General features: G+C 38.8%; 1 protein-coding gene across 7 annotated transcripts in view; it reads right to left on the minus strand.

The window, feature by feature from the left end:
- Positions 1-15991, minus strand: part of PDS5B (PDS5 cohesin associated factor B) — a 118409-nt gene that overhangs the window by 68386 nt on the left and 34032 nt on the right. For all 7 annotated transcript variants that reach the window (XM_054843866.1, XM_054843846.1, XM_054843856.1 and 4 more), the window contains exons 7-8: positions 8739-8819; positions 6415-6555 (exon numbers count right to left, since the gene is read on the minus strand). In XM_054843866.1, the coding sequence (XP_054699841.1) occupies positions 6415-6555; positions 8739-8819 (222 nt within the window). The remainder of the gene's footprint in view (positions 1-6414; positions 6556-8738; positions 8820-15991) is intronic.

A 15991-nucleotide genomic window follows, 5' to 3' on the forward strand; every position in this document is an offset into this window, starting at 1 on the left:
TGGAGTAGTCAGTAGTTGGAGACAATGGACATATGAACTGCCCACAATGGGGTACTGTTGAAACTTCAACAGCTTCCAACAAAGCAGGATTGCGATCCAGTCCTGCAACACTGCGTGAATTTTAAATGATTGCCGAGTTGTCCACACTACAGCCACACAATTCTCAAAAAAGACAAAGAGTCCTTCTTAAGCAAGAAGGGGTATATGTCCACCAGCATTACTGAAGTACGTATTCTAAGACACAATGATAGTTTTTCCAGTATGGCCACTATCATACCATGCACTGTGTTCTATCTACAAGTCTTTGCATTACAAAGAATTTGTTCAGCAACTTGACCCAGTGAATTACAAGACCTTGTTTTCCAAGTGAACTGAAATGTGCCGTTTACTCCATACCAGAGACATACTTTTAAGCTCTCTTATGCAGAAATGATCAAGAGGACAGCACCAAAATGACATACAGATAATCTCCATTGACATCTAATAATGGTGGTTATGTCTCTGTTGCACAAGACAACCAGAGACCATCAACTTAGATAAGCCGCTCAAGAAAGAGAGAGTCAAGAAGACATGATACCACAGCATGTCCACAAACAGTGCCACACTTCCACATTCTCCCAGAGAAACATGCACCAGTTCTGCACATGCCCTTAAAATTCCTGAAGGGTCATCTACATGTCTAGACAATTCCTTCCTTGTTCAAAAGGCAACAGGTTATCTAAAGATGATCTGTCACCAGAAGACTTACAGAACAACTCTATCCACTCCATCCAAAGATGTTACTGGCTACTAATGCTTTGTGGTGATAGCATCAGCCCACAAAGCTCCAGAAATGATGTTAAGATAAAAGCAAGGTAGCTGTTGTGCCACTTAAGTCTCTGGTACCTATTGTCCTTGGAATCATGTATAGTGAAAAAACTCCCAGCAGTGCCAAACACAAGAAAACAGAGGACTCATAGAAGGAATATGTGCACAGAAATATTTCCTCATCAGCATCAACATCTTTTTATATTCAGCTCAGTATTTCAAATTGCTCCAGAGGACATCATGGTGGTGGTGTACATTGCAGTCTCAGTAACGTTACTACAAATTAATTGATGTGAACGAACATTCAGTAAAGGCAAGTGTAGGGTCCTGCATCTAGGGAGGAATAACCCCAAGCACCAGTACAGGTTAGGGGTTGACCTGCTGGGAAGCAGCATTGCAGAGAAGGAGCTGGAAGTCCTGGTGGACAAGCAGCTCTCCATGAGCCAGCAATGTGCCCTTGTGGCCAAGAACACCAATGGTATCCTGGGGTGCATTAAGAAAAGCATGGCCAGTAGGTCAAGGGAGGTTATCCTTCCCCTCTACTCTGCCCTGGTGAGGCCACATCTGGAGTTCTGTGTCCAGTTCTGGGCTCCTCAGTTCAAGAAAGACAGGGACCTACAGGAGAGAGTCCAATGGAGGGCTGCAAAGATGATGAGGGGAATGGAGCATCTCTCATATGAGGAAAGGCTGAGAGAGCTGGGTCTGTTTAACCTGGAGAAGAGAAGACCTAAGAGGGGATCTCATCAATACCTACAAATATCTAAAGAGCAAGTGTCAAGAGGAAGGGGCCAGACTCTTTTCAGTGGTGACCAGAGACAGGACAAGGGGCAACGGGCACAAATTGGAACATGGGATGTTCCATCTGAATATGAGGAAAAACTTCCTTACTCTGAGGGTGATAGAGCACTGGGACAGGCTGCCCAGAGAGGTTGTGGAGTCTCTTCTCTGGAGATATTCAAACCCCGCCTGGATGTGATCTTGTGCAACCTGCTCTGGGTGATCCTGCTTTAGGAGGGGGTTGGACTAGATGATCTCCAGAGGTCCCTTCCAACCCCTACCATTCTGTGATTTTGCTTTGGGAAGAGGAAGTGTAGCTGGAAACACTCCCGTCAGTGTAACTAATTTGAACGGGATGAGTCCATTTAAACAGGACTTTCCCTTTGTGAATCCATGTTGACTGTGCCCGATGATGGCATTATTTTTTAAATGCGTTTCAATAGCACCCAGTATAGTCTTTCTCCATAATTTTTCCAGAAGCTGAGGTTAGACTAACAGGTCTGTAGTTCCCTGGGTCTTCTCTCACATCCTTTTTGTAAATTGGAACAATGCTGGCTAACTTCCAGTCAGCAGGGACCTCCCAAGACTCCCAAGACCTTTGGCAGATGATCAAGAGGGGTCCTGCCATAACACCTGCTAGCTCCTTCAGTACTCTGGGATTAATCCCACCAGGCCCCATTGACTTGTGAATATTCAGCTGATACAGCTGGTTCCTTACAACTTCAGTGTCCACAAATGGAAAGTCACTTGTTCCCATACTCGTGGTCCTCAGATTCAGGGAACTGGGCAGCTCAAGGTCTATCAGTATTATTAAAAACTAAGGCAAAAAAACCCCACTGAATGTCTCCACTTTTTCTTCATCACTATTAGTCAGACGACTTGTTTTCAACAAGTATCAGTCCAATGACTTCTTTAGATCTCCTCTTGTTATTAATATACTTTAAAAAAGCCCTCCTTGCTATCTGAGACAACACTACCCAGTTTCAACTTTAACTGAAATTTGGCCTTTCCTGTCTTCTCCCTGCATATACAAACCACAGCTCTGTAATCTTCCTGTGAAGCCTGACCTCACTTCCAGAGATCATAGAATTTCTTTTTCTTCTCGAGTGCCATGAGGAATTCCCTGTTCAGCCAAGTTGGTCTTCTGCCCCACTTGCTTGACAATATGGACCCTAATTCTTATTTCCCAATTTATTTTAAAGTCCTGTTCCCTACTGAGCTGGCCTTCATTGTTTTTCAGTCTTTACATGATAGGGCCAGTAAAAGAAATTTAAAAATTGTTTAGACATCTGTGTGAAAGTAACCATTTATCATTCTCTACTGGCAAAAAGACTTTTTAGACAATGTCAGAAAAATTTAAAAATAACGGCTCTTGGATGAAAATGGCTCAAATTACAGCAAAACATAAGAAAATGCTTTAAGAAATTGATATATTTCTTTTAAATTAAACCTCATTGAAATAATCAAAAATTTGGGGTTGTGTTTAAATTCATGTAGAACTTGCCAAGCTTGCACCTGAAAATATTATTTTTAAAGCATCAGCTTTAAATTGAGCCAGAACACTTGGTGTCTTGCTCAGAGGAAGTCTACCAGAAGTCTACTTCATCTGGCCAATATTTTGGTTTACTCACTGCTTTTGAAGCCAATTATAAAGAAAATGCACATTTTCAAAGACACAGAGAATGATTACCCAATTGATCTTTGAAAAGCACAGATCGTATGTCTACTTTCAGGTGTTCAATGCATGCAAGATGAGATCATTCTGACCTATCTTCAATCCTCAAAACTGACAACTAAACAGCCAAGACAACCACAGCTTTCCTTCAACATCGTCTGCTTTAAGAGTAATACAAACCTCTTAAGCAGCTATATGAGATCTTGGAATACAGTAACTGTCCCACTACCCCATAAGCATTATTTGAGTACTTGCCCCTACTATTTGACTTCCATTGTCACATTTGTGTATTCAAGAACCGTATCAGACAATTTCATTGAATAAAAACTGGATGTCCCTGTGAAACCATGCATTTGACTGAAAGACACTCCACAAACTTCTCCTCAAATACCCAATAGAGAGTCCATGGCGAGTGAGCTCAGAAAGCAAGGCTCTTAAACTATGGGCATGGAAGAAGACACAATACTATATACCCAATCCAGAAAAGCCAAAACTGTCTAGTCAAGCTCTGAATGACATGCAGAACTTCCTGAAGTTCATGGTTATTGTATCATTACCTTTAACTGACCTTTAGTAAAAAAAGACATCTCCCCTCAACCATATTTCAATATGGGCTGCCAAGCATACTTTTCTCCTTTACCAGACACCTGATCCAAAGCTTTGTCAAGCTAATAGCAATACTGCTGTCCAGTTTCTTTTCATTCAAAGCAGCAAAACATTAGCTCCCTTCTTCCATGAGCACTCTAAGTTTCATTGAAATCACACTCTATTCTCAGCACACTAATGTGCTATTTACCCAGACCTGAATTAAAAACACTTCACACTAGCTGTTGCTGTTTAGAATAAAGCCACATCTACTGTCGGAGTAGAAAGTATTTCATCATCGCTGGCAGATCTGCCTAAAGAACAAACTTGTGTTGATCTCAGAAAAAGACACAGGCTGGCCATATTTCATTAATATTTCAAAACACCCTTTTAACCACCGAAAGATCTTAGAGACCTCTCAAGTCATTTAGAGCCATAAAATGGTTTGGATTGGAAGGGACCTTTTAAAGATTGTCTAGTCCAACCCCCCTGCCAGGGGTAGGGACATCTTTCACTAGGTCACGTTGCTCAAAGCAACTTGCAACAATGGGGCATCCACAACTTGCCTGGGCAACCTGTTTCAGTGTCTGAGGATTTAAACCAGGATTATCCTATTTCAAATACAGGGAGCGTTTTTTTTCTCTAAAAGATGGGTCAAACCACATTCGACAGTCAATAGGGACAAAATAAGCATATATTATTTGTCCTTGTTACTTAAGGCATCAAAAACATACAGCTGAAGCAGCAAGACAATTCAAACAGAAGCTGTACCATGCTCTCTGAATAGCCACAAACTGTACTGAGTTCAACAAGACATCAAGGAATAAGCGGTAAGAATGAAACTATCAAAAGGTACAGGTCTATTGTTAAACTGGATCTTGTAAGCAGATGTGAAAACCCTTATCCTCAAGGTTTTAGACCACAAGGAGAAAACTACACTAAGGATCAAAGAGATGAAGAGCAACAAAATACATGTTCATCAGCAAAAAAGATTATACTAAAAGAACAGAAATGCAAACATGAAAGAAATGTGTTGTAAATTAAGCAGTGCAAAGAAAACATGGAAATGTTCGAGGGCTGAAATCACCCAGCTGAAAGAACAGACTAGCAGCTGTTCTGAGGGGTGGGAGCGGGAAGAAACATTTGACAGTGTTGGGCTACTAAACTTGCTGACTCCAATGGTAAAATAGGATACAAAAAAAAAGTTTGTATTGAAATAGTGGAACATAAGAGTCAATGAAGGAGCAGGAGGACAATTCAGAACCTGCAGTTTTAAATGGATCTCAAGACAGAAAGGTTACTGCAATCACAGCTATGAAAAAAACAGATGTGGCAGCAGTTAAGATTAAATCTTTTGAGTAAGAGATTCAGCTGCAGAAATACTATTTTTATTGGACTGGACTGAGAATTATAATTGTTCGCTATCTGTAAGAACAGGAATTAAAGGCTGAAAAAGGTCTGCTTTAAGACACAGACAGCAAGCAGTAAATTGAACACTACTACTTTCAGAAATGTGAATGGAAAGCTATAACCATTAAAAACAACTCATCCAACAAATGTAGTGTGCCTGCCCAGCAACATTAGTGAAAAAAATAATAGGCATTAACAAGTCACTATAATAATAAATATTGTAATGAGAACAGGCCAAAGGTTCTACAAATCTAAAATCTGTCCTCAATAATAAAAATACATGCAAATTTAAAAGTTGCCCACTGCACATTAGCCCTCAAGTTTAATAATAAAGTACTTTCAAACGTAATAATACAAAACTAATCAAATTCCCCACTTCCACAGAAACTCTGTGGAATGACAAATAGAATAAGAGTACTGCAGCATAAAGGGAGTACCAGCTGTTATACTGAGTTTCTCCAAGTGATAGAGACGCTCTGAAATGGTAGAAGGTAAAAAAATCCCACCTATTAAAACAGATAGCTAGCACCAGCTACCCTTCAGAGATAAGAAATAACCCTGAAAAATCATAAAAGTCATTGTAGCAATGACTACAAGACATATTTATAGAGTCTAATGCTCTGTTTCCACCTGTCACAGACTTTGTATTTGGACAAAATTGTCAGTATATCAGTTTCCATTAACATGGAGACCAACTTCTCCCTGCCGAAATTCACTATTCTGGACAGATGTAGTTTCTCTGCATGGCTAGCAGCAACAAGGTACTTTCAACATATTAAAGCCCTTCACAATAAATACTACAGTAAACCAAAGAACAAAACACGTCAGATTCTCAAGTCATCAGAAAATCAAGTTATTGCTTGCAAGATACAAGCCAAAAATACCACCAAACCACCAAAACCCAAAACGTATGCACACAAGCACTGTAGGTTAATAAATTTGAAGTTACTCTTTTTGAGGGCTTTTATGATTTCGCCTTTAAACAATACAAAGATTACATGCTTTCAGTATAGAGAATCATTTAAACAACGCAGAGATTATATGTTTTAAGTATATGTATTAGTTTTATTTGCCAAATAATTTGATGAACTTGTCAGTAAAAAAATATTAATAGACAAAGCACATGTTTCAAATATATAGAAAGTATAAGAAGTGTTTACCTTAAGTTTGAATTCAAGCTGTGGTAGAACGGAAAGCAAGAGGTGACTGTCAATATTGTATAACTCCAGAATCAAGTCAAACACATGCTCTGACAGGTCACTAATTGATGTTTTACCAAGCATGAGGACCTGATTGAAGAACTGGAAAATAAAACAGAGTATAAATCAGTAAGAAGAGTATATATACACACACCCTTCTAAATACTATGCTTGCCTACCACTAAATCTACCTTTGAATCTTACAACATTTATTTCACTACAATAAAAAAAAAGGGAGGTTGTGCATAAATCAGGATTCTGTAGTAGAAATCTTAAAATATCATTGTTTTATATTCAATATTACACATAAAGGAAAAAGCGTAAGTGATGTTTAGTTTACCACAGCAAGAATACACATACTTTAAGAAACACAATTTTAGAGGAGTTCCAGTGCATCAGATCTTTTTATAATGTGACTATATTTAGTTCACTATTGAGAACAATCATTTTAAAAGCATTCTAACATCTAGTCAAAACAAAGTTGAAACAACTGGTTAATTACTACACTACATGGTTGACAGGTTAAAGAGTTGTAAGAGCATAGGAATTAATAATTGACTGTTCCAGAATTTATATTTACAAGCAGCATAATGCAGCTGTAAAGCAATTATTCTTTCTTGGTAAACTTGACAGGTTTGAGGGAAACTTCATACTTCTCCTTAGAGAAAGTATTTTCTAATATCAAATATTAATTCTACACTACTTTCAACTATATCCTCTCATAACAGGTGGGTAAGTAACTAAATAGGAGTATACTACCCCCTGCTCATAAGGGTAGGAGAACGACACAATTTGGAAAATTTTTCTTCTCTTTGGGTTAAAACAATACACAAGAGTAGCTAAACAAATCACAGTATTTTCACCTGCCACTAAGGCAAGAGAATACACTTAACTGCCACTTCAGTTTCCTATTCCCAAACTTGGGAAGAGATGAACATAATGACCCTCTATTACCTGATGAGGTTAATCATATTAGTAAAGAAACAAAAAACATTATAACCTTAAAAAGTGGTAGTTTTCAAGTGAACCCCAAGAAGCGATGCAATAGAAAAAGTCAACAGTTTCTAGTAATAATGACTACAAAATAATAGATAAGCACATTTCATTAGAAGTTAAAAGACACCATACTGTCTTGCAGAAAAGTTTCCCTTTTCTGGATACAGATTTGCTTGGCATGTATATACTCCTGGTTAGGCAATAACTCCTACTGTGTCTTTAATATATTTTAAGAAAGAAAGTAACTTTCAAAACAAAGAAACCAGACAGCATAATATTTCCCACTTGTGGGAAACCAAGATCAGAAGACTGCATGTACATATTTTCCATAAGAGGAAGATTCTTATTGTACAGACTTCCTTAAAACCCACAAAATGTCACCCAGTTTGTAATCTAACTTTACAAATGAACAACTTTAAACACACATTCCCATGTAGCAATTCCTACCAAACAGCAGGTTTGACTAACAGGTTTGGAGTAAGAGTTTTCACTGAAGGTTTTTTTAAATCTTAGAAGGTACCCACTTTCCAAGTACCGCAATCGTTACAAGTCTGAAAGCAACAAAAAACATTGAACATTTTCTATTGTTTTCAATCTCTTGAGGTTTTGGATAGCTGCCATGAGACCTGCTAAATCCTTAACTATTTAAAAAAAAAAAAGTTGCTTTTTTTTTTTTCTATTGTGCAGCTTAATTTAGAACATAGTCCCGTCTGATCTTTACTTCCTCTCATCCCTCTTCTCTTGCAATGTCTATGATGTCTACACTCTACTTGGCTACACCCCTCAATCTACTTGCTGATTTTCTTCCTTACAATCTATTCTTAGATTGTTTCCTCTTCTTTTCCTGTGACAACGGCATTAAAATTCTGCTCTATCCACTTCTAGCTTCTAAATAGTCTCATCTCTTCACTAGAAAAGTAATTTTGTCACAGAAACAATGAATTTACACAATTTTATCAGAACAGTACATGTAAGTACATTTGGTCTTCCAGTCACATTAAGAATTGAAGTGTAAGGTCTCCCAAAACAGCAGAAAGTAAACTATCCATTAAATTTCAGAAATCAAAATTGTTATGGACTTAGTAGTTTCTATATGGTAAGACATTAGACTCAAAGGGACAGGTTATGCAGTGCTTCATTAATATAACACTTCTCTCAAAGAACAACTCAGAGCTTGTAAACAGTTATTTTACAGCCCTATTTGACTATATGCAATTCATTCTTTTTATAATACAGCTCAGTTAAAAAAAAAGTATTGATTTCCATATTTGTTTGCAGTCTTCACTTACATTAGTAATGTATGGTTCAATTGCTTGTGCTGTCCTCTTTAGTAAAGCCTTTGCCAAATCATAGGCTTGCTTGTTTAAATTCTGGAGGGGAAAAAAGAAGAAAAAATTAAGCACATGCATTAATCTTAAAAATAAATACAAGAATTTAAAGCTACCATGTACTGGTAAATGTATTAAAGAAATAGCCTGTTCTTTTTATACTTTCAGTAGTAAAGATAATATAGTAAAAACAAACCTAGTCCAAACAGAGCTTTGTAGTCTCCACTAATATTACTCAGAAAACTCTTTCCTGGCAAATCAGGGCTTACTTTTCAGTCGCCCATTTAAGCCTGACACTCAGTGAAGTCAATTTCTGCATTTTACTGCTGCTATCAGCTTCCCCAAAAAAACAGGAAAGCAACATAAAGCAACACTAAGGCATTTACAATCACCACAGAAGCAAGACTCCAAACATGATTTTGGTAGAAAGTACAATTCTGTCCCTGCATCAAGCAGCCACCTATGAACAACCATCACAGTCTCTCCCAAGTATCACCCAAGATACTGTCTGTTTGACTGAGACATCAAGGAAAAAAAATACCTAGAATTTTAGTCCGTGAGCAATAGAGTAAAAAATGCAAACTAATGAAACTAACACAAAAAAATAAAAACCCCACCATCCCACAACATTCCTATTCCTCCATTTCATTGGGTTATTGCTCTATCGTTGTTTCCTTCCTTTCCCAGCATGTACTCTCATCATCTAGTTGCTATGTCCTGTCCTTTCTCCAATTTCTGTATCACAACTATTTTTCAAAAATATTCAGAACAAAATGCAACTCAGCTCTTGTGACACCCTCTGTAGACTTGATTAACACATAGAAGAATGAAGTAAAAGTCTTAAAGAGACTATATTTTTTGGTATTGAAGATTATTAAAGTCTCTGTAAAAACAGAGTTCCCTCAATTTTGATTAGTCTTTGCAATTTAAAAAAACCTCATTTACAAGACAACAGTATAAAGGGGAGTTTGTGGTTGTTTTTTTAAATACATCTCATCCATAAAAGGAAACAAATTGTCTTTTAGCATAACAAAAAGCAAACACAAGACGCATTGCCAGTCTCAGGGTATGTCTCTGCTTGCATATGCTTGGTTCTTTGTAGCTATCTGAATGGAGGAGGGAAAATTTGCAAAGAGATGGAGAGTATTGTCTGTAATTTCAAAAACTGTGTAAAACTATAGGGTTCTAGACAGCAGTGGGAACATATTAACATTTCCAATAATATAAAACAAAAGTAGTCTTTCACTTGCCGCCTGATATAATTTAAGTTAGGTGACTGAAGTCAAAAGACTACGAAGATTCATGCCTGAAGTACCCACTTTACTCAGAGCCACTAAAGAAGATGAATAAAAATTCCAATTCTGGAAAGATACTCGAATGCTGACATAAGATGCTAACATCCTTGTAATTTCCTCTTCTCTTATCTAATCAAGATACAAGGGTCAACACTGGCAGTCTTTTTACAAAATTGTACAGCTGTTCCATGTCCCAGAAGAGAGAAGGTTCTGCATGCTGGATTGCTCTTTATGGTTAATTAAAAAAAATTGAAAAAGCAAACATTTGCACCTGTAGCATTTGTTTTCTGTTATTTAGCTACAGTTGTGACTGTTCAGGAAGTGAAAGGCACAAATAACTCTAACAAGGAATGTATGCCACTTCCAATTCTCTGATCCTTCTTGACTTCCACAGTTCTCCTCCACCAAAACAAAGAAAACTGCTTTCACCTGGGTAAGAGTGAACTCTAGATCATGAGCAAGAGCTGATTTAGATACAAAACAAGTCCGAACAGCAGACCTAGCACAACAGTTTCAATAGGCAGATCTGTTTTGATTCACATTAAATACAATTTCAGGTTGTATCTTTACACAGCAGTTTATTTTAAAAAAAGCTGCCGTAATGCATCTACACAGCTAGTAATAGCTGAAGTTTTAAAAAATAAACATAAATTCTTGCACATAGCGTTAGGAAAGGAAGTCTGAAAAAACAGAGATCTTTCAGAATTAAGCCACTAAAGGCCAGGCAAAAGATCTCCTAACACATTAACATTTGCTGAGATAAGTGCTAGAAGTAGCTGTTTGCAACCCTGAGCAACATATTCACATTGCACTTCATTCTAGCTAAAAAAGCTGCAAAGAGAAAAAACAGTCTACATCACAACTGGCTAAGGAAAGTTAGTTATTTCTTTCATGACTCATGTTCTTGATTTAATTCCGCTGATAGCTAGGGCTCTCAAATGTCCAGAGACCAAACTTTCTGAAAATAACAATGCAAAAAAAGTCTTAGAAGCACACAAGAAAGTTTTCTTCTCCCTTTTCCAGCTTAAGGATAAAAGCAGAAACAAGAAAAAGTGGTACTGCCTTAGTTGAAAACAGGAGCAAACCAGCTCATTACCAAATAGGTTCAGAGATCTTTTACAAAAGATCAAACCTATCTTTCTGACTAATTTAATAGCCACAAAGATATTTTAAACTTTGCCTGAAAGAGAAATTTTATAAGGGTAAGGCCTAATTTAACAAATTTCTTCTCTGTGTTTATCTAAACTCTTCTATCATTATCCTCTGTTCAACCTTTCTATACATTCAAAAAAATTGACAGGTATTTCAAGATCTTTTAATGATTTAAGAAAGCTCTCACTGATGGGGACAACCACCTTAATCAGGATGCCTCTAAGAACATGTAAGCACTCAGTGGGGATAACACTAAACTGGGTGGGAACTAAGCCATCAGCTGGCAACACCGTTTAATTAGTAATTACTACATTTGGAAGGAAAAAAAGCAGAAGTATTAATTGATAAGGACAAACCAAAGAAGAACCCATGAAAAGGCAGAACACAGATCTCCTGCAAGATAATTAAGAAGTTACATTTAACATCTAAGACAGACTTATAGGATGCCACAGATAGACCTTTTCCCCCCAAAAAATCTCCAGTTTTCCTTCAGAAAAGAATGTTAACAGAGGTGAACATTACTTATTTATGCTTAGGAAGCCTTCAGCAATAATATTAGAAGACTAACCATCTTTGTCAACCATAAGTTCTCTCCTTTGTCTCAATTCCCACCATGATTTTTGTGTATACACTGCTAGCATTTCAAGCTTTTTACACCTCTGGACGACACTAAGAGTTTCGCCAACTCGGTTTTCATACCTGTTCTTCTCCAGAATGTTTGACAAACTTCTACTGCAGACACAAGAAGCGATGGCAACCTCTCTGACAGCACAGCACAGACATTTTTGTGTCTATAGAGACAATGCTTTCCAGGACAGTTTGCCACAGAGCCAAAAATGAGTTTTACTGCTACAACAGGGTTGGCAGTAAGAGAAATGCATACCCACTGTTGTTTTTTTTCCTTGAGTTACTTTTTCCAGTTGCCATTCAATGTCCAATTTAACATACCTCAAAGAAACTAAGAATGAAATAATTTGTACTCATCCTTTGAAAGAAAAAAAAACCAAAACAAAACAGAAAACAAATGCATGATGCATGTCCCCTATTTTTTCTTCAAAAAGGCAGCTAGCACCAATCTAGTCCTTAATTTTATAACTTCAGGAGTAAAATCAAGTGTGAAGTCTCTATCTAGAGCAAATATTCTTGAAAACATACATTTTAACATATTATTTTCTTGGCATTTGAAAAAGATCTTAAATTTCATTATTATCAATGGCAGAACAGCAGAATCTGTATCCAAGAACACTTGACAAAACAGTTTTAACAGATTCTCTAGTTCTGCTGGAGGAGGGAAACTGGCTTTTAAGGATGGCTGACAAAGAAAAAGCTCAGCTGAAGTGTTGCCAAGATAACTAACACTAATTATTAAGCAAGTTACTAGTAGAGAAAGTTAAGAATTTAATTGTCAATATCACTTTTTCAAAAAGATAAGCATGTAAAGCATGTGGAATGTGCAATGTGAGATTCCCTGTAAGTACTCCTGAGGCTGAAAATGGAACACTCTGGCAAACACTCAAGGAAATAAAGTACAATTTGCCTTCTAACACACTGCATAAATACAAAATTGTTTACAGGCACTGTCATAAAGGCTTTATAATCTGAAAAGACAACTTAAAGTGAAAGGAAAACTATTAATTTTTCTTGCCTTTTTATATTGATTGCCTCTCCCTTGCTTCCGCTCTTTTCTGGGTTTAGTTCACTATTTCATAGAATCATAGAATGGTTTGGGTTGGAAGGGACTTCAAAGATCATCTAGTTCCAACCCCCCTGCCAGGGGCAGGGACACCCTCCACTAGATCAGGTTGCCCAAAGCCCCATCCAACCTGGCCTTGAACACTTCCAGGGAAGGAGCATCCACAACTTCTCTGGGCAACCTGTTCCAGTGCCTCACCACCCTCACAGTAAAGAATTTCTTTCTAACATCTAATCTAAATCAACCCTCCTTCAGCTTAAAGCCATTACCCCTTGTTCTGTCACTCCATGCCCTTGTAAACAGTCCCTCTCCAGCTTTCTTGTAGCCCCCCTGTAAGTACTGGAAGCCTGCTCTAAGGTCTCCCCAGAGCCTTCTCTTCCTCTCCAGGATGAACAACTCCAGCTCTCTCAGCCTGTCCTCATAGCAGAGGTGCTCCAGCCCTCTGATCAGCTTCGTGGCCCTCCTCTGGACTCGCTCCAACAGCTCCATGTCTCTCTTGTACTGGGGCCTCCAGAGCTGGATGCAGTACTCCAGGCGGGGTCTCAGGAGAGCAGAGTAGAGGGGCAGGATCAGCTCCCTCAACCTGCTGGTCACACTTCTTTTGATGCAGCCCAGGCCACGGTTGGCTTTCTGGGCTGCAAGCGCACACTGCCGGCTCATGTTGAGCTTCTCATCAATCAACACCCCCAAGTCCTTCTCCTCAGGGCTACTCTCAACCTATTCTCTGCCCAGCCTGTAGTCGTGCTTGGGATTGCGCCGACCCACATGCAGGACCTTGCACTTGGCCTTGTTGAACTTCATGAGGTTGACACGGGCCCACCTCTCCAGCCTGTCAAGGTCCCTCTAGATGGCATGCCTTCCCTCCAGCGTGTCGACCACACCACACAGCTTGGTGTCGTCAGCAAACTTGCTGAGGGTGCACTCGATCCCACTGTCCACGTTGACGACAAAGATGTTAAACAGTGCTGGTCCCAGTACTGACCCCTGAGGAACACCACTCGTCACCATTCTCCACTTGGACATTGAGCCGCTGACCACAACCCTTTGAGTGCGACCATCCAGCCAATTCCTTATCCACACAGTGGTCCATCCATTGAATCCATGTCTCTCCAATTTAGAGACAAGGATGTCATGAGGGACGGTGTCAAATGCCTTGCACATGTCCAGGTAGGTGACATCAGTTGCCTTTCCCTTATCCACCAACACCGTAACCCCATCATAGAAGGCCACCAAGTTTGTCAGGCACGATTTGCCCTTAGTGAAGCCGTGTTGGCTGTCACCAATCACCTCCTTATTTTCCATGTGCCTGAGCAGTCTCCAGGCGGGTCTGCTCCATAATCTTGCCAGGCATGGAGGTGGGACTGACCGGCCTGTAGTTCCCTGGGTCTTCCTTTTTTCCCCTTCTTAAAAACAGGGGTTACGTTTTCCCTTTTCCAGTCGGCGGGAACTTCGCCAGACTGCCAGGACTTCTCAAACATGATGGCGAGTGGCCTGGCCACTTCATCTGCCAGTTCCCTCAAGACCCATGGATGCATCTCATCAGGTCCCAAGGACTTGTACACCTTCAGGTTCCTCAGATATTCTCGAACCTGATCTTCTTCTACAGTGGGAGGTTCTGCATTCTCCCAGTCCCTGCCTTCTGTGACCTGGGCAGTGTGGCTCAAGCACTTGCCAGTGAAGACTGAGGCAAATATTCTTAATATAATCCTGTCAAAAGAATTTCAGTAGAATTCATAGAAAAGAAGAAGAGAAAAACCACAAAAGGAAGAAAATAATTAAACATCAAAGTAATTAAGAGTTGAGCACATGGTCAGGCAAGTTAAGTTTACTATTTTATTGAATTATCTGATACCTGCTGTAGTACTTAAACAAGCCTGTGCATATTCTAACATATCTGTTTTGTGATACTAACATCAGCCACTTTTATTCAGGTTTACATCAATATGGCTTTTATTCTGGCCATGTGAGACAGATGACAAACTCAATGAGCTACAGCATCTTGGATTACTTCAGTGACTACTAATTATGGTAGACAGATGTTTGATAGTACATCACGTCTCCAGTATATGCTTCTTATGCCCAAATTCTTGCAGCCATCCTGCTAGCACCCTTGCTTATTAGACTTATTACTCAGGACTATGGACCATATCTGGCATTCCTCTTCGGAAAAATACTGACCTTGATTTTAAGAGGTAACAGCATCAAATTAACCTTTGGTAAATTGCTCAACTAGTTACTACAACTCTTAAAAATATTAATATAATTTTTGCATCAAACTGTCTAATGTTGAATTTCAGCTATTGGACCTTAGCATCTAGGATCCAAAACTAAAGGAGCTGTTTGAACCTTCTGTTCCCACTACACACTTACAGACTGCTCTTTGATAAATTATACAGATTAAGCTCCTCAAGTCTTCAACCTAGTGTTACCCAATACAACTGTTTATACACCAAAAGTCATACTAGTTCTACCACTATTTTCTAGAATACCATCATTCAATTCACAAGGGCACTCCATTCTCTCACATGCACAACCTTTCTTCTGGCTATATTAAAGACACACCACTTGCCTGTGCCGCTTGCTACAAACATAGTTGTTGTACCTGCAACAATCTCTCAATCTGATATTTTTCAAACCTAACCTACTAACAAATCCATGGTCCTACTCCATTAAAAAAAAAATTCTTTTAGTCCCCAGGGAATCTGGCTAGGTACACCAATACTTGCCATTATGCCATTCTTGGTGACCTGTCTGCTGTTTCAATTTCCCTTTCCCACAGCCTGTGCAGCTTAACAACTAGGTCCGCTAAGACATAGGTGTTTTTTATGGTGGACCTTATCCTTAACCCTCTTGTAGTTTTGTGCTCAGTGGACATGAGTGGAAAAATTCTAACTCTGAATTCATTACACTTTTCCAGAATGACATTGGTAGTCACAGAAAGTTGTTAGATGGCTACATATGCTCCAAAATTTTAAAACTTTATATGAGATGAAACAAATATATTAAAAGCTTCTTTCCATCAGTATGAAAAAGGTTTTAAAAAAAATTACAACAAAGGTAAAAGTACGCAGAAT

This window comes from Grus americana, chromosome 1, assembly GCF_028858705.1.
Source record: "Grus americana isolate bGruAme1 chromosome 1, bGruAme1.mat, whole genome shotgun sequence".
NCBI classification, from domain to species: Eukaryota; Metazoa; Chordata; class Aves; order Gruiformes; family Gruidae; genus Grus; species Grus americana.